This window comes from Canis lupus, chromosome 27 (assembly GCF_048164855.1).
Source record: "Canis lupus baileyi chromosome 27, mCanLup2.hap1, whole genome shotgun sequence".
NCBI classification, from domain to species: Eukaryota; Metazoa; Chordata; class Mammalia; order Carnivora; family Canidae; genus Canis; species Canis lupus.
Window position 1 is genome coordinate 22,628,879 of NC_132864.1, and position 17,595 is coordinate 22,646,473.

Genomic DNA, 17,595 nt, shown 5'->3' on the forward strand with positions numbered 1-17,595 from the left:
CTGGAACTGGTTCCACCATGGACCCTGACCTCCTCACTCTGCTGACAAGGAAAGCTCAGTAGGGCCGCTCACAGGGCCAGCAGGGAAGAGCACCTGGTGAGGAACCCCCCCTGACTGGTTCCCTGGAGGCCCCCGTGACTGCCTGGGAAACGACAAGGGACCTGAGGCCCACCCTTCATATGCTGAAAAAAAACCCTCAGCTAGAGATCAGTGCTCTTCCTCCTCTTGCCCTTGTCTCAGAACCAAGGCCCACCTCACCTCTGGAATCTAGGAAATCATTTCTGGCACTTCCCTTTCAGAACAATGTTATCATCTTCCCATTCTCACCCTAAAAGGTTTATGTCTCTTGGTATAGCATTTGGGTTTAGGCAACAGTTTTAAATATAGAAAAAACCTTATGTTCCCTGAAGCATCATTTAAAATAGCAGAAAACCTTGGACGGTATATGACCAACAAAAGGATTATGTAAGTTATGGTAGATAAACTTGTTAGAATATTAAAGAACTATTAAAAACCATTTTTGTGAATAAATCATTGTAACTTAAAAATAAGCTTATGTTCAGGAATATAATTTTTATATGCAATAAAAAACGTGAGTAATAATTGTTTTAGTGTTGGAACTATGTATACAATCATTTGTTTTAGCAATTTTCCCATTTCCTAAATTCTCCAGGATTGACATCACTTGCCTACTTTACCTCTTATGCCCATAGCCTCAGCAAGCAAAGCATGGCTGTGGGAGACCGTGAGCTCACACATGTAAACCCTTGGGATAGAGTAAACAAAGTAAACGTCCCAAACTAGCCTAATTTCCTCTAATTTGGAGGCTTATAGAAGCAAATGCTTGTGACAAGAGAACTGCAAGCAGTCAAAACAGCAGCCATGTTGCCAACATAGGGCACGGCTGGGCCTTTCCTCCTCCTCAATCTGTAAAAGAGCCCAAGGATGGCCTCATCTGGTGGCTGAGCTAGTAAGAACTTCAACCACAGTGCTCTATAAGATGCCCAGAGAGCCTAGTTTTCTACCCTCTACCCCAAAATGGTCTTCTTCCTCTAAACATAATCAGGGACCAAAAGCCTATAGCCCTGTGTCTGCTGTGGGCAGAGATTCTGTGCCCTGAACCAGCATCTACTGGTCTGTCCTACACCAGCCCCAGTTGGGCCGCTACCTTCTGGTCTGTCAGGGAGTACATGTTGCCAATAATCTGGGCTGCCATCTTCCGCGTGTCCGTGGAACGGTCCTGGAAGGCTCTCTGGACAATGGGCATGATGAGGGCCAGGGATGGGGCATCAATGAAGTGGACAAACTTGGTATCCAGCAGAGTCTGCAAGCATTTCTGGGTCTTCCTGGAGGGGTCCGTCAGGGCATCCAGCAGGACTGGGGCAATGGCTGCATGTCCAAACAAGAGGGAGGCTAGTTTACACAAGTCTCAGGTGTGGCAAAGCTGCCAGGTCCCCAGAACTACAGGCAGTCAGAAGAGAAGGGAATCTGGGGACACCCCTCCTTGGAGCCCCCCAAGTCACCAGCTGTGGAAGCCAGTCTGCTATGCTTGCTTCGGTAGCACATATACTAAAACTGGAAGCCAATCTGCTTGCAAAGAGCAATCCTTGCTCAACTAGGAAGAAGGTATAGCCATTACCCCTTTGCACTGTGCAGCCTGATCTTGCAAGACAACTGGGGGGTGACCTTCAGTGGGCACCGAGCCACAGCCACAGTACTGAGCCTCCATGGGAACACTGCTCAGATACCACGTGCCTCCTCATGGAAATGGCAGCACAAAGTGGTTTTGCAAAAATACTGTTTTGAGACACCAAAGGCTGCTGGGCCAGTGGTAGCAATGAAGCACACGATGCTCAGAGCAGTTAAACCCACATAAAACAAGCTCTCCAAGTCAGCACCATCAGCCTAGCAAAATAATTGCCAAGAGAAATACATGGCTTCTCTTTTCCACAAGCCCAGGGAATTCAGCCACTATAAAGACCCATGCTAGTCAATAACTAAAAAAAAAAACTAATAACTCAAGTAAAAAATGGACAAAAGATTTTAACAGTTCTCCAAAGAAGATATGCAAATGGCCAATAAGCCCACAAAAAAACAAAAGACATTCAACATCATTAGTCATTAGGGAAATGCAAATCAAAACAACACTGAGATGCCACTTCACACCCACTAGGGTGGCTATAACCAAAAAGACAGACAGTAACAGTGCCAGCCTTGGGAACTCTCACACATTGCTACTGGGAATGTCAAATGATCCAGTTGCTTTGGAAAACAGTCTAGCAGCTCCTCAGAAAGGCAGGCAGTTACCATACCAGGACCCAGCAATTTCCATTCCTAGGGGTCCAACCAAGAGACCTAAACACATTTAAAAAACCACTCAGGGCAGCCCGGGTGGCTCAGCGGTTTAGCACTGCCATCAGCCCAGGGCCTGATCCTGGAGATCCGGGATCAAGTCCCACATTGGACTCCCTGCATGGAGCCTGCCTCTCCCTCTCCCTGTGTCTCTGCCTCTCCCTCCCTCTCTCTCTCTCTCTCATGAATAAAAAATACAATAAAATAAAATAAAAAAATAAATAAAATAAAATAATGAAATAAAATAAAATAAATAAATAATAAAACAAAATAAAATAAAATAACCACTCATATACAAATGTTCACAGCAGCATTATTCTGAGCAACCAATAAGTGGAAACAACCCAAATGTCCATCAACAGATGACTTGATAAACAAAATGTGGTCTATCTATATGATGGATTATTGGGCCATAAAAAGAAATAAAGAAATGACCCATGCTACAATATGGATGAACCCTGAAAACATGATGCTAAAGCTCAAGAAACTAGCCAAAAATGATCCTACCACATGAAGTATCTGCAACAGGCAAGCCCAAACAGAAAGCAGATTAGTGATTGTCAGGGCCCAGAGGAAGGGAAGGGAAAGAAGAGGTATGGGGTTTCTTTCTGGGGTGAAGAAAATGCCCCAGAACTAGACAGTGGTGACATTTATGTAATTTTGTGAATATACAAAAAAACCCATTGAATTGTATAAATTTTTTAAAAGTGTCTTTAACACTATGCAAATCATATCTCAGTTAAAAAAAAAAAAAGACCCATGCTGGATTTCCAAAAATGCAAGCACTTCCCCTCATCTGATAGAGACTGAGACTGCATTAAGCCCTAGGAATCCCCCAGGCTGCTGGACATTGCGGAAAAACAAAACCCAAGGATACCTATTCATCTCTTGCAAAACAAAAACACACAAATCACAAATACTGTTTTCTGAATGAAAATAAGTCTGGTAACATCCTAAGTACAGTGAACAATCACCTATGTCCCACCCTGATGTTTAACATTTAACAAGTGATATGCTGGGTGAGATAGTAGCTGGGTTTTGTTTCTAGAAATCAAGTCTCCTGCCATCACTCCATCAGAAACCACACTACAGAGCATAGAGGACTAACCCTTCCCTAAGCTTCTCCTCTATCACGTCTTCTGGAATGAGACAGAATAGAAAGTTCTCAAAAAACATTTGATACTGATGTGGTCCAGAGCATGTCACTCATTTCTCTTGACCTCAGGGCTCAGCTGAGTGCGCAGGGTTCCCTGGGAGCCAAGCTCAGCTGAGCTGATGACTCAGTTTCCCTATCTGTACAGTCAATGATGAATGCTCCAGGGACCAGCGGCAAAACTGCTTCCAAACTACTTCCCACTAATTATCTTAGAAATTAGAGGTTATTATCCCAGAATTTCAAGGTTATTTCAATGTGAATCTATCTTTAGAGGGCAAAAATCTTTGCTGAATGCACACATTTCCTGCAGTGTCCAGGAATGGGAGAAGAAGCCATAGCCAGTGTGCTCATGGGAGAAGCATACCTAGGATCTCTGGGTTCCTGATGACGGAACCAATCTGCCTTAATGCCTGCTGTCCAGCCTTCTGCACTTTGACGTGGGAGTCAGTGAGTACCTCCGTGAGCTTGGGCACGATGTTGGGCAGGCAGGATGACAGCTGCTTGGGAGCACAGTACGCCATTGCCCCAAGCAGCTCCACTGACCCTGGAGACAAGAGACACAGGCCCAGCATGAGATCACTAAGCATAGGCCAGGGAGCCACTTGTGCTGGCTGCCAGGCCAAGGGACAACCAGCCGGCTCCTCTGCAGACTGTGCTGAAACAGGCCCCAGTAAGTAAGTAAGTAGGGGTGGGTGCCCTCCAGCAGAGTGAGCACAATGCTCCCAAGGCCTGCTGAGCCATGAGATTCTGGGTGTGATGCAAGGTGATGTAGGGGAGTAGGGGAAAGAGGTAAGACCAGGATCAGGGAAGACCTGGCTGAGTCCTGGCAATGACCCAAGGCCAATGCACTGAATTACTCTAGTCTAGTTTCTTTATACATATATGAAGAAACTCATTTAGAGCTGTGATTTTTCAAACTGCAGGGTGGAGCCTGAAGGCCTGAGGGGGAGGAAGGACCAAGTGGGAGGGCCCCGATGTTGACCCTGACCAAACCAAAACAGCTCCACTTGTATCTGTTTTGCATATTAGGATGCCAGAGAAGATTCTATTTTTAAAAAGGGACTTGGGGGGGGGGGCTTTAAAGTCACAGAAGTTGCCACAAACTAACTTTAAAGCTCTAGGACCTCCTCACTTAGGGCTACAGTTCCCACGAGAGGCCTGTTCTTTGTATGAAAGCACACAAGCTATTGAAGCTGCCTGATTACTCTGAGGGTCTCAGCCTTGTCTGTGGGCTGGGGAGCACACATACACGGGACAAGATCCCTGGATGGCTCTCTTGATCCCTGCAAGGGCAGTCTTCAGAAAAGGAGGTTGGGACACAGACACCAAAGGGGAGCAGCCTTACCAGCTTTGGTTCTCCAGGATTCCTCCTCCAAGGCAGCCAGTAAGGAGGGGAGCACCAGCTTCACCCCGTGAGCACTCAGGTTGCTCATCACAGCTTTGGCACAATCATCTGCAGCCTCAAGGGAGGAGAAAAGGTGTTCAGGGGCCTCCTTGCCCAAGAAACGGTCAAGGCTGATTTAGATCGAATGTTCCTCCTGGCAACCAACACTGACTAGAGGTCTCCTGTGTCAGACCCTGTGTACAGACATAGCTGAGGAGAGTTCCTCATCTTACAAAGCTTCAATACTTTACTGGAAATTGGAGGAGTCCATACCAGTAACTGACGTCTGGGGGGGAGGGGGGGTTCCCAGCAGTGGGCCCTCCCATCTCCTCAGACCTTGGGCGGAGACTCACAGGCACTGGCGGCCCCAGCTGGCAGCAGGTCTCACATGCAGCCTCAGGACTTACCTCACGCACATACTGGTTCCCATCTCCGAAGCACAGCAGCAGATGGGGCAGCACATGAACCACATACGGCTCGAAGAGCTTCCCCAGCATGGTGCACAGCATCTCAAAGGCAAAGAGGGCTCCTGGGGGTGGAGGAACAGGTGGAAACAGATTGTGCTCTGGAGGCAGCCACAGGATAAACTCCCTGCCATCTCCTCCTCTCAAGGCAGTTGTGGGACTACAGCACCCTCTACCTCCCCAAGAGCATGGATGTGGCTGAGCAGGAAGGAGGAGAGAACAGGGCAGTGTCTGTCACTTCGTGGCACTAACAGCTAGTAAGGCCAATTCTGTCTCAGCGGATGGTCTCAAAGCTGAGTAAGAAATAAAGTCCAGGCTACAGGAGCAAGGACGGGATGAAATGGGTTACACAAACTGCCCCCTCGACAGGACACACACAAACACCAGGCCTTCAGTGGGGAAGGAAAGGCCAGATTCCTTCCTCTGGAAGCTGTGGGGACTGACTTCCCAACCTGGGCAGCCCCAAGCTCAGAGACACTCACCTTCTCGCCGGCGGAAGTTCTTCTTATCCTGGATGGCATCAGTCAGCGCTGCCATCATCTCCTGCTGCTTTAGCGAGAGGATGCCCAGGCCTTTCACCAGGCCTGCCAGTCCGTAGGCGGCCCCTTTGCGCTCTGCGTACTTGTCTGACTCCAGCAGCTGCTGCATCAGCCTCTGGATCATCCCTCCTGCGTCCTCTTTGATGGCTGGCACGAGAGGTGGTAAGCAGCTGGCCACGGATTCCTGGACCTATGGGAGGGGCCTGCCTTGTTGCAGCTCAACCACAGCCACTCCTGGGGGCTGCCACAGTCCTATGCAGTGCCTCACCACTAGATGTCCCCAAGCCCCATCTCAGCCACTGCCTGTCAGACAACACAAGGCATCAGACAAGCAAACAGTGTTAGGTGCCCGTGGATGACACGGGCTCCATCAGGGGGCACACTTGATCTGTGAGGCCTAGTCAGATGACAGAAAACTCCAGGAAGGCACACTCACATAGAAAGATCTAGAGAGAAGTGCGTGACTGCGCCTTCTTAAAAATGGCCTGAGTCTCTCAGTGTTCTTGTCAAAGGCACAGGGAATTCAGCCTTGCCTTACAGGGCGAGGCCCAAACTGAGTGGTATCCAAAGGCTGCACCAGTTCTGCCTTCCAACCACAGTTCATTAAGCTCAACAAGAGAGTATACAGCAAAGCATTGTGCTGCCAGAGGCCCAGGCAGATCCTTTGCAGGTGAGTTTTCAAATTTACTTGACCACAGTTTTGTGAACCTACATTTGAAATACTATGGGTGACCCAAAATGCAAGTCACTTTAGGGGGGAAAAATACACACACACACACGCACACACACACGTTTTTCAAAAAAGAAAACAACAATCCTTGCACTATGCTTACAGTCCACATTAGAAAGCCCCTGAAATGTGTAAGGAACACACAGAGAGGGACACCTGGGTGGCTTAGAGGTTTAGCGCCTGCCTTCCGCCCAGGGCGTGATTCTGGAGTCCCAAAATCAAGTCCCACATCGGGCTCCCTGCATGGAGCCTGCTTCTCCCTCTGCCTGTGTCTCTGCCTCTCTCTCTCTCTGTGTCTCTCATAAATAAATAAATAAAACCTTAAAAGAAAAAAAAAAGGAACACACAGAGGGTCAGAGAAAGCTCAGCAGAGGGAGCTGTCTTTTTTTTTTAATCTTGCTATCCCTAGTGCTGGGTTTATTCTAAGTGCAAAAAGAGATTATTAGTAAATAAGTAGGAAAAAAATCAAAGTACTTAGGAAATCTACTAGAGCAAAGTAACTCCTTCTCCAGGGGTGCTCTTCAGTATAAACCAGGCTGCCCCAAGAAAGAGGATGACTCCTTGCTGAGAACTAGGCCTCCGGGGCCCTGATACCCAACTGGGCCCTAGTATCCCACTACACACATGCAGTCTGTCTCAATTCCCCAACTGGCTTGTGGGCCCCAGGCCAGGAGGCAGGTACCTGTTGGGAGGGGGTAGAGAGAGCAGCGATGAGCTTGGCAACGATGGGCTTCACTTTGGGGTCACTCTTGTCCAGATGCTTAGCCAGAGAGCCCATGAGGACCACTACACTCTGCCTCACAGCATCATAGCTGGCATCGTTGGGCGCATTCTTCAGAAACTCCTCAAACACTGGCAGCAACGAGTTGACATTCTCCTGAAAAGCCAAGCCCACCCAAAGCCTCATGTCAACTCTACACGCTGCATCAGGGATGACAGTTTCTGCCTGAGGATGAACCCCAAGTCTGGCTTGGGACTGGCAGCCCAACAATGCCAGCGGGTTTCCCAATTTTCTGGCAGCAACGCAGCAGACTTACAAGAATTTAACAGCCTTTTGGGTCTTTCTGGCTCAAAAAAAAAGAAATGAAATTTTCCATGGGGGCCAGTACCCAGCCAGGCCTCCTGGCACTCAACCTCACTAAGTCCCACCACTCAGTCCCGCCTCCTATCCTGGCCCAGCCTGCTGAACCCACCCCTCGACTGGCTGAGATCTCTCACCTTCCCATGGGTGTTGAGTGTCGAAAGGGCTGCATCTAACATACACTTCCGGACATCTGGGTTTCGGTCATTGAGAGCATCAGGGACAAAAAACTGGAAGAGAGGCTTCACCTGAGAGCTGTCCAAACACTGGGAGAGCTTGTTGAGGGCCAGAGCCAAGCCACACCTGGGAAGAAGGGGGGATATGTCAGGCGGTGAGAGCTGACCAGGGGCCTCCTCTGCTGATGGAATCTATCCCAGTATGCCACAAGGAAAGGGAGTTTGCACCAGCTCCCTCTGAGGTACAGAACCAGTACAGAGCCCATTGCCTCGTGTTTACCCACCAATCTACACCATGGCCTCAAACACCCATTTGTCAAATAGAGACCTGCCATCTGCCCAGAGTTTACCTCCTACAAGGGTGACTTTGGGCAAGGACCAGCTCTGCCTCTGTTTCCCCACATGTGAGTGTAATGCTTACCCTTCTACCTCCAGGGCAGGCTCAGGAGGGTAAAGAGGTAAAAGAATCAAATGTGAAGTCACTTGACTGTGAGCATACTCTACAAAGACAAAGTACTACTATCTTTTTCAGCTACAGAACAGTAAAAAGGTCCCCAAGGATCTCTGAGGAACCAGGCCCAAGAAAAAGAAGAAACACACCCAATATCACTTGGCTAGCCCAAGAGGAGCCAGGACTTGAATTCAGGTCTCTCTGACTCAGAGGGAGGTCTTGCCCTTTCCTTCCACTGTCCCATGACTCCACACTATCTCCTCTCAGCACCCAGCCCAGCCAATCTGTGGTATCTGAGAAAGCTCTGAGTGGAACAAGACTGCAACAGCTGTTACTGTACCTGGCTTCCCACTGATCTGGAGGAGATTCGGAGATAACTCGTCCCAAGGCATCCAGCACTGGGGGAGGCCGCTGCAACAGACAGGTTGATAAATGCACTGCAGTGCTCTCCCCAGCCGAGCTATGTGAGCTAGTACTTTGCTTGTTATGTGAGGTAGGAGATCAGTCACAGCCACCCTAGGCCACAGTGAGTTCTAACAAAGCATGTTGGAGGCCAAGCAGAGTCCAACCTACCCTCCCGTAGCCCAGCCTGCAGCAGGGTGCGCAGGCCACTCACATAGAGCTTCTCCTGGTAAATCTCCATAAGTCTGCCCATGACCTCTGCCGCCTGCCGCTGGTACCGGGCCACAGCTTGGGAGAGGGCTTCGGCTCCGGCCTGCCTCACAGCTGCCTCATGATAGATGACATCATCGATTAGCAAGGAGCAGAGGTCTGGCTGCAGATCTAAGCCCATTGTCGACCAGAGCCTATAGGAGACCAGAGGCAGGGACTAGTCAGAAAAGGATCTGTGGCACCCACCCTGCCAAACCCAGCCATCTGGTCCTTCTCTTATTGTTGGCTAAGCACTCTGGGGCCAGTTTTTCATAAGTGGAGAGAGGATAGAACTGGAAAAAAAAAACAAAATCTTCTAGTGGCTCCCACCTCTCGGCCAGCTTCCGGATCTCCTCCTCCTTATCAAACTTGACCACCCAGAGCCTCCGCAAAAGATTCAGGCCATTCTTCTCATCAGTATCAGGCGCTGGCAATACCATGTGGAGTTCCATCAGCCCCTGAAAGGGGGTGAGATGGAACTCAGTGAGGTCTGACTTTTTGTAAGAGCCTCTGACCTGTCTCTTCACCTTCCTCTAACGCTGTACTAGCCAAGACATAGCCACCAGCCACACGTAGGTCTTAATTAACTCTAAGTTCCTCAGTCACACCAGCCACATTTTAAGTTCTCGACAGCCATACATTGGCTAGTGGCTACCACACTGATCAGCACAGATATTAAATATTCCCATCATTACAGAAAGCATCATTGGACAGCACTACCAGTACCACGCATCAATTCAACTCATTAGCTGCTCTGGCTTCTCCCACAGCTTTTCCTTTGTGAGATGATGGTGGTAGAATCTTTTTTAACATAAAATTTAAAACCTCTCAATGTGGGGTGGCTGGGTGGCTCAGTCGGTTAAGCATCTGCCTTTGGCTCAGGTCATGGTCCCAGAGTCCTAGGATCAAGCCCTACATCAGGCTCCTCCTCCCCTCCCCCCCGCTCATGCTCTCTCAAATAAAATCTTTAAAAGAAAAATAATAAAAACTTTCAATGTGTAAGACAAAACCTCAGAAAAAGGACATTCCCTTGGTCTTCAAGAAAAATTCACATTGCTATTGTTTTCCACATTTTGCCAAGAGCCAGTGAAAACTCTGTCACAGATCAATAGCATGGGGCTGAAGACAGGCATTTGGGAAGCCCTGTCTCATACTTCAAGGAGAGTATGCTTTTTTGATCCAAAAGCACTAAGAAAAGCCAAGTATAAGGTGATAGGTTGAAAAAACAAACTAATCCTCTTAGTTGATCATTGATCTATCTATAAAAGAACCAAGAGACCACATTCATTTTAGAAAACTAGTGAAGCCAGGGCACCTGCGTGACTCAGTTGGTTAAATAGCCAACTCCTGATTTTGGCTCAGGCCATGATCTCAGGGTGGTGAGATCGAGCCTTGTGTTCGACTCTGGGCTGAGCATGGAGACTGCTTAAGATTCTCTCTCCCCCTCTCCCTCGGCCTCCACCCCACCCACTCCCTCTCAAAAAAAAAAAAAAATCACATAAAGTCTTCCAAGGTAAATTCAAAAATAGCCAGTGATACATTGTGACAACTGCTTCATCATCCCCCTTCCTAGAATGATCCTGACCCACTCCATGACTTTTTCCCTTTGTCTCCAGGATACACAAGTGCAAATGTGAGACATCTCCTCTATCATTTGAAGGAATGTCTCATACAGTTCAAACACCTGCACTGAGGGAAGAGGAATACCACAGTGGTCCTGCAAGAGAGGGGGAACGCACCCGGAGCGCAGTGTCCCGCACGCTGGCACAAGGGGACTGCAAGGCACAGAGCAGCACATCTACCTCCTCCTGCTCTGCGAAGGCACAGCCATCCTCGCCACTGCTGCTGGCACACAGGGTGGTCAGGGTGTCTGAAGCCAGAACCTAAGGAGGACATTGATGCACTAAGCTCAGTTCACCAAATTATTGACTTTTATGGGGCCAGACATGGGGCTGGGTGATGGATGGAAGAACCCAGAGAGGGATCTGAACTGAGAATGCCTACCCTGAAGCCCTAGTGGAGACAAGCCCCCTGCTCCAGCCCAGGACAGTGGCAGGTCCCAAGCAAAACCCCTCACTACCTGAGAATGTCCAGGCTGGCTCTCTCAAAAGCAGCCCTTTAGCTCAAATAGAAAAGTGAGGGCTGAGAAAGATAACAAGGACTCAACACCACCAAGTGCTAGGACCAGAGATCAAGCTCACAAACTCAGGTGCAGCAATAGCCAGCTGAAAACCAGATCACCTGCAGGCGGGGAGAGCCCGTCCCGATCACCCAAGTCAGAAGGCGCAGCATGGCCACTCGAGGCAGCAGCTCCGGGCCATTCTAAAAGAGAACAGCACATAAGTCAGGGTGAGGCTCTGGGAGGTATGTAACAACGCCTGGCAGCATGAGCAGCAGCATCCTCTCCCCGCAGGGAACCCTGTCAGGCTAACCACTAACTCCATGGGAGCCAATTCCAGTTAGCCACACCAGCTTCAGGGATTCTGAACAAGTACATTCTGAAACATATTTGAAACTCACAGACAGTGAAATACAGATGGCCCCTAAACACAGGGATGCTTACCTTGAAAGTAGGAGAGAAACAAAATAAAACGGGATACTATCTTTTTCCCTTTTGTTGGCAAGATTAATTACTATCTGAGGCTGCATTAGGTATGGAGAGACAGGAACTCTTGGTGAGTTCAGAACATGCTCCATAATCTAGTAACTCCACACCCAAGAATGTGTCCTGTAGAGTGCTCACATGGGTGCACAGTGGGGCATGTGTGGACAAGGACGCACACCACAGTGCTGTTCAAATTAGGGAGAAGTTGGAAACAATCTTAAAATACCTATCAATAGGTAAAAACTTATTAAATAAAACATGGTGTACTCAGAGCATAGAGCCCTACACAGTCCATGAAGCATGAGAGGAAACCAGAATATACAGTCATATGAAAGAAGCAGGGCAATCCACCTATGCCTTACTGTGTGGAGCAATATTTCCTTTTTTTCCCCCTGCTTTCGTGTTCATGGAATTTTTAAACACATGCACGAATTTGGCACGTTTTCAGAATACAATCTATGAAGGAAATCCTTCAGTGAATGAGGTCCAATCCCATAACCACAAGCAAGTCAAAGGAAGAGTGATCACTATTATCTTCTGAGTTATATAAAAAAAAAAAAAAAAAACTAACACAATAAATTGATTTAAAATCCTTCAATGTCTCTAGGTCAGAAACTTTCAGGAAACCTGTAAGCTGCTTTGAGGCTGTGAGTGCTACACTAAAGAGAACATCTGGGTTCTCCTTACCAATGACTGCTGCTATAAATACATGCACACACTCCACTACCCTGCCAGAAATGCTGATGGTCCAGGACATATGGAGGGCCCCTGCCTCCCTGACCCCACTCAAACCAAGGGTGGAGCCGAGCTCCTCTGCCAACCTCGTCCACACGCCCAGGGGGATGGCTGGGTGAGGCCCTCAGCTGGGCATGGATGGTGAGGATCTGAAGAATCTGGGCCATGCGCTCCTCCTCTTCCTCGCTATTGTGGGGCAGCTCAGTCAGCACCATCTTTAAAAATGGGAACACTAAGGAGAAGGCTGGCGCAGACAGGGGCGCAGCATCTGTGAGGGCAAGAAGCAGACACAATCTTGCAGGCATCTACAGAAGCTGCGGCCTGAGTTTCCATCCTCCAGGTGAGTGGGGTCAGGGGTGAAGGAGGCTGGAGACCCTTTCTGATGCCCAGGAACACAAAGTATGATAACAGGGACAATAGCCAGCAGCCCAGCTCTGAATCTTACTCCTACCCCAAACACTGCTCAGTTCCAGGAGGAGAGAATTAAAAGACACAGGTAGATCCCAGTGAGGAGAAGCAAACTCTCAGTGGGGGTCACAGTGACTCAGAATACCAGGACTCAGAAATTCCACCATCCTCCCAACCCTTTTCAGAGGAGGAAATGAAGGCCAGGAACAGAAGTGACTTGCCCAAGGCCACAGCCTCAGAAAGCCTTGGAGGGACACTGAGACTCACAGGCTTGAATGAGCACACACACTGCCTTTACTTGCCCTGTTCCTTACCTGGCTCACCCTTGCCCACCCTGCTGGTGATGGTGTGGCTATGCAGCAGGGTCACCGCCCTCTTCACAGCCACCGACAGCTCTTCCTGGCACCATGACTTATCCAGGGCACACTCTGGCTTCAGCAAGCGTAGAGTCACATGGCTCACCAAAGTGCCTGTGTCCAAGAGAAGGAACCCAAAGGGGATGACCAATGCAAGGACACGGACTCTGGCCTGGGCACAAACCAGGGACCCCCAAGCAGAGATGCCTCATCTCTCTGACTTAAAGGAATTAATTCTGCTATGCCAAAACGTCCTCAACCTGATATCTCATTTCATCTTCATGACAGCACTGGGCGGGGAACAGTGCAGGTAGGCAGGCAGGAACTGTCCTTATGCTAAGAAATTAAAAGTATGAGCCACCCAGGGTTGTTTAGCTAAGGGTATAAGCTCTACTTGTCACCTGGAGCTCCCATCTTCCATGTAATAAACCCAGCCAGTCAGTAACAGTTTCAGGAGGCTCCATTAAGTACCAACTAATTTTTCCACTCTGAACTAGATTCTAGCCTCATACCTAGGAACATACCCTTCAAGCTATGAAGTCTGCTTAATGCCATTACCCCACCAAAGTGAGGCCATCGCAGTGCCCGGCTGCCCCACCTAGTCTGTGTATCTCCGTAGTTAACCAAACGCTAAGGGCCACAGGGACCTCCCATCACTGAGATGGGGCTGCACCAGGAGCTCTGGGCTGCACCAACTGGCCACATGGTACCAAACCAACCCCGTTACCACTTAATTTCTGACTCCTTAGTTTGAAAACTTACAGACAGATCACACTGATTAGTATCTAAAACTTCGTACTCAGAGTGAAGGCACAGCAGATGTGAAACATGAGGGAGGAGGCAGCTCTATGTGGCTCCTAGGGATCTGCAGCCTGGGGTTCCAAGACTGTTTCCAGATGGGCACAGAAGTCGATGCCTAGACCACTCCCTACTCCCCATAAGCACTCAGGTGCACCTCCTGCCCCCCCTCCCAACCTGCCCAGGGCCATGCCCAAAACCAGCAAACAAGAACTGACCCAAAGCCTTGAGCCTAGGGGGCATGACGCAGGCAGCCAAGGACAGGAAAGGGTTCTTGATCCTGGGAGCAGCCAGGGGAGATTTCAACAAAGGCAGGAAAGAGTCGACCAAAACTGGGATATACTGGGTCAGGCCAGATGGGTTCTTGGCCAGGATGGTGTCCAGCAGGCCCAACGCCGCCTCCAGCTCACCGTCCAGCTGCAAGCAGAGTTGGCCCGGTAGGCAGGTCAGCAGGGCCTGCTCCAGACAGTGAGGAGCAAGCTCAGCCTGTGGTGGCAGCAGCCCCTCACCTCTTGCAGCCGCCTCCGGATCTGCGCCTCCTTGTCCAGCTGGGCCTGCAGCATCTCCTTCTGCTTACTGGTCAGCTGCACTTCCTCTTTTATGCCTTTCTTCTTCTTTATCTCCTAAAGGCAATGAGCAAACCAATTCCATCTCCTGGAATAGACCTCCCTGCCTACCACAAAGCAGGGCAAGATCAGTCCAATTGGCACCAAGCCGGCTGTAAGTCTATGACCTGGGCCTACAAACCACCATATGGCCTCCCTGACCTCCCACAGAGTCCACAGCCACCTGGTTTCCAGAGGATGGAGACAGCAGTAGAGAAGTAATTTCTTACTGGATTCTCAATTGACAAAGGCAAGAAGAGCCTTTTATATGTGAGAAAAATGAGAAGTCCCTCAATGTGCTGGAAATGGTATGCTAATCATGCGGCTTCAGAATCTAAACCTTAGCCTCCCTCCAACAGATGCTCTCCCCCAGTATAAGCTGCAGCCTGGAAAAGGCCAAGAAATCACTCATTCATTCAACAAGCATTTACTGAGCACCTCCATTGGTAGGGGAACCCAGGACTGGTGGAGGGTTCAAAAGAGTGTGCATGGACCTCAGGATGACCCCAGGGAACTGTATACACGAAGCACAGAAAGTCGCCAGGCTGAGGCCACCAAGCTCAGCAGCTACCCTTCTTTGCACTCACCTCCTTGAGCTCCAGCTCGATGATCTGCTCCTTGAAGGAATAAGCTTTATTCTCTCGCTTCATGTTGGCCTTCTTTATACTGTCCTGCTGGGCACTGAAACATCAAAGCAGGTGATCAGCCAGCTCCAAACAGCCAATAGGTCCTCCTGTCTCCTGCCAGCAGTGAAACCTCAGCTGGCTTTGAAGTTGCATGCACCAGCAAAGTGCTAGATACTTGACGTGCTCTTGTATCCCAGGCTTAAGCATGTGCCTGGAACAGAGCAATACTTGTCCAATAACGAATAAGCGATCTGATTTATTCCTTAAAACATTTATTCCTTAACCCTATAAAAGACACCTCTTTCTCTTACAGGTAAGAAAACCAAGGCTTAGGGCAACTGAATCCACAAATGGGGACTCACCTCTGGATAATAGATTTGTCATACAGCTCCCCGGCAGGGGTCTGCATAATGGCAAACTCTTCCCGTGTCACCTGGCAGAGCGCAGGGTTCTGGACAGAAGCAGTGATGGTGCTAATGAGCTGTGGGAGGACCCGGTCCGGGGACAGGATGGAGAGGGAGCCCATGGCATTCATGGAAGACTGTCAGACAAACACCAACTCAGTCAGGGTGTGCCATAGGCTGGCACTGGAGAGGGGTCCTACCATGCCTAATGCTCCCAGCTACAGGCTCCTCTTCTTGCCCCTGCCTATTCTGAGCACTGCCCGCCACAGTAGACAGCTGCAGTGTGTGCCTGCCTTCTCCCCAAGCATTTCCCAGCTTGTGGCACCAGCATCCTGACTGGGTTTCATACTACCCCTCTACCCTCAATCTCTGTGGTGCAGGTGGAACTGCTCCTACCTTTTCCGGAGGTGGGCATGTGACTTTGACCAAAAGGACAGGCTCAGAAATAGCACAGGGCCCAAGCCAGGTCAATGAGGGTAGTGAGCCCCCATGCCAGTTGAAATGACTGGAAAATGCAAGCTTTTTCCACTGCAGGTGATGGGGTACGAGCTATAAGCCTGGAAGTGTCAGCTGTCCCACTACCAGAGAGGAGGAGACTGCTGGAGAATAGAGCCCCCCTCATGGAGAGCAGAGAGGAGACACAAATGCCAGAGACAAAGAGAAGGAAAGCAAGAAAGACACCACCTATAGCGTTCTATAGCCAGCACCATGGGGGCCAGTCATACCCTGTGACTCAGCAGTCAGAAGCAGCAGGAAGCCCCTCCTTATGCTTAAACCACTTTGCATTTTCTGTCACTTGCAACCCAAGAATTCCAAGACCACATTTTACAACACCTGCACCTATTTCAATTTCATTGAAGCCTCCCTCTGACACACTGAACCTGAGGCCAAAATTAGTCCACATGCCAGTCACCTGGTTCAGGGGACTCTGTGTGGTGATCCTAGGGATGATCTGATCCAGGTGCCTGGTGATGAAAGCTTCCAGGTCAATCTTCATCCTGGTAAGGAGCGCCGGCCAGAGTCCTGACTGCACTGCCACTGCAGGGAAGTGGAGCAATTTGAGGCCTCTTGCCTGGCCTGCCCTTATCTCCTGCCCAATAGAGTCCCTGGCCCTCCTGCAAGTGTCCCTGGCACAAACCTAATGACGGGTGGTGTGAGATGATCAGCATCTCCTGGGCCAGCTGCTCGGTGTTGGTGACGTCACCCTCCAGTCCTGGCACCCCGGAGATGACACAAAGAGCTTCCTGCAGGACCCTCGGGGGTATGTAGGCCCTGCCTGCCTCAGTTACCTCCCCAGCATCTGTCACCAGAGCCTCTAAGGGTAGCACCTATAAGGAAACAACTCATGAGACTGCTGCGCAGAGCCCTGTGCTAACTGGGGACACAAGGGACACAGATGCCAGGAACACAGCTGCCTTTCACACATGCTGTTCTCGGGAGCTCCCACTAGAGTGGAGGCTGATGCCTGGCTCCCCACAGGCTGGGAGATGTGCCTGGAAGGAGGAAATACATGTGACTTGGTACCTAAGAAGCCCATAGGGGGAAAAGCAGCCACAGAAGCTGGTCCAGGAGACCCAGTCAGAGACCACAAGTCTGTCACTGGCCCACATCCCTCAAGAGCGATTAGGGAACAATGAAAAGGGACCAGGTCTTTGGGGTCATTTCTGCCACCCACTGACTGGGAGCCCTGCCAAGTCATTTCAGCTGCCAGAACCCTGGACAACTCATATAGAATAAGTGTATTTAGTCTATCTGCCTTTTAATAGCAAGGTGAAAAAAAAAAACAAAGGAAAGAATGGGTAGCAAATGCTCTAAAAATCATTAAGTGCTTCAAAAACAAAGTGTTATTTCATCACTCAAGAATAAAAAGGTTGAACTACATGTCACAACACATGGGAAGAAAGAAAAGCACCTCAGGGGAAAAAAAAAAAAGGAATTCTGTGAAACAAGATGTTATCAGAGCTCAAGGGCAGGGCAGAAGATTCTGGCATCACATGATATCTGAGTGAGAATAGCCCAGGAAGAGACCAGCCAAACTCCCTCAATAACTGGGGTGATTAGCTAACCGTGTCAG

General features: G+C 49.5%; 1 protein-coding gene across 2 annotated transcripts in view; it reads right to left on the bottom strand.

The window, feature by feature from the left end:
* The window catches only part of GCN1 (GCN1 activator of EIF2AK4), a 59,018-nt gene that overhangs the window by 19,135 nt on the left and 22,288 nt on the right, over positions 1-17,595 (bottom strand). For both annotated transcript variants that reach the window (XM_072802760.1, XM_072802759.1), the window contains exons 19-38: positions 16,660-16,849; positions 16,435-16,559; positions 15,480-15,658; positions 15,079-15,172; positions 14,396-14,509; positions 14,105-14,303; positions 13,047-13,202; positions 12,411-12,592; positions 11,226-11,306; positions 10,724-10,867; positions 9,315-9,442; positions 8,950-9,139; positions 8,674-8,744; positions 7,844-8,009; positions 7,308-7,502; positions 5,839-6,085; positions 5,300-5,421; positions 4,854-4,968; positions 3,873-4,052; positions 1,169-1,389 (exon numbers count right to left, since the gene is read on the bottom strand). In XM_072802760.1, coding sequence (XP_072658861.1) covers positions 1,169-1,389; positions 3,873-4,052; positions 4,854-4,968; positions 5,300-5,421; positions 5,839-6,085; positions 7,308-7,502; positions 7,844-8,009; positions 8,674-8,744; positions 8,950-9,139; positions 9,315-9,442; positions 10,724-10,867; positions 11,226-11,306; positions 12,411-12,592; positions 13,047-13,202; positions 14,105-14,303; positions 14,396-14,509; positions 15,079-15,172; positions 15,480-15,658; positions 16,435-16,559; positions 16,660-16,849 — 3,099 coding nt within the window. The remainder of the gene's footprint in view (positions 1-1,168; positions 1,390-3,872; positions 4,053-4,853; positions 4,969-5,299; positions 5,422-5,838; positions 6,086-7,307; positions 7,503-7,843; positions 8,010-8,673; positions 8,745-8,949; positions 9,140-9,314; positions 9,443-10,723; positions 10,868-11,225; positions 11,307-12,410; positions 12,593-13,046; positions 13,203-14,104; positions 14,304-14,395; positions 14,510-15,078; positions 15,173-15,479; positions 15,659-16,434; positions 16,560-16,659; positions 16,850-17,595) is intronic.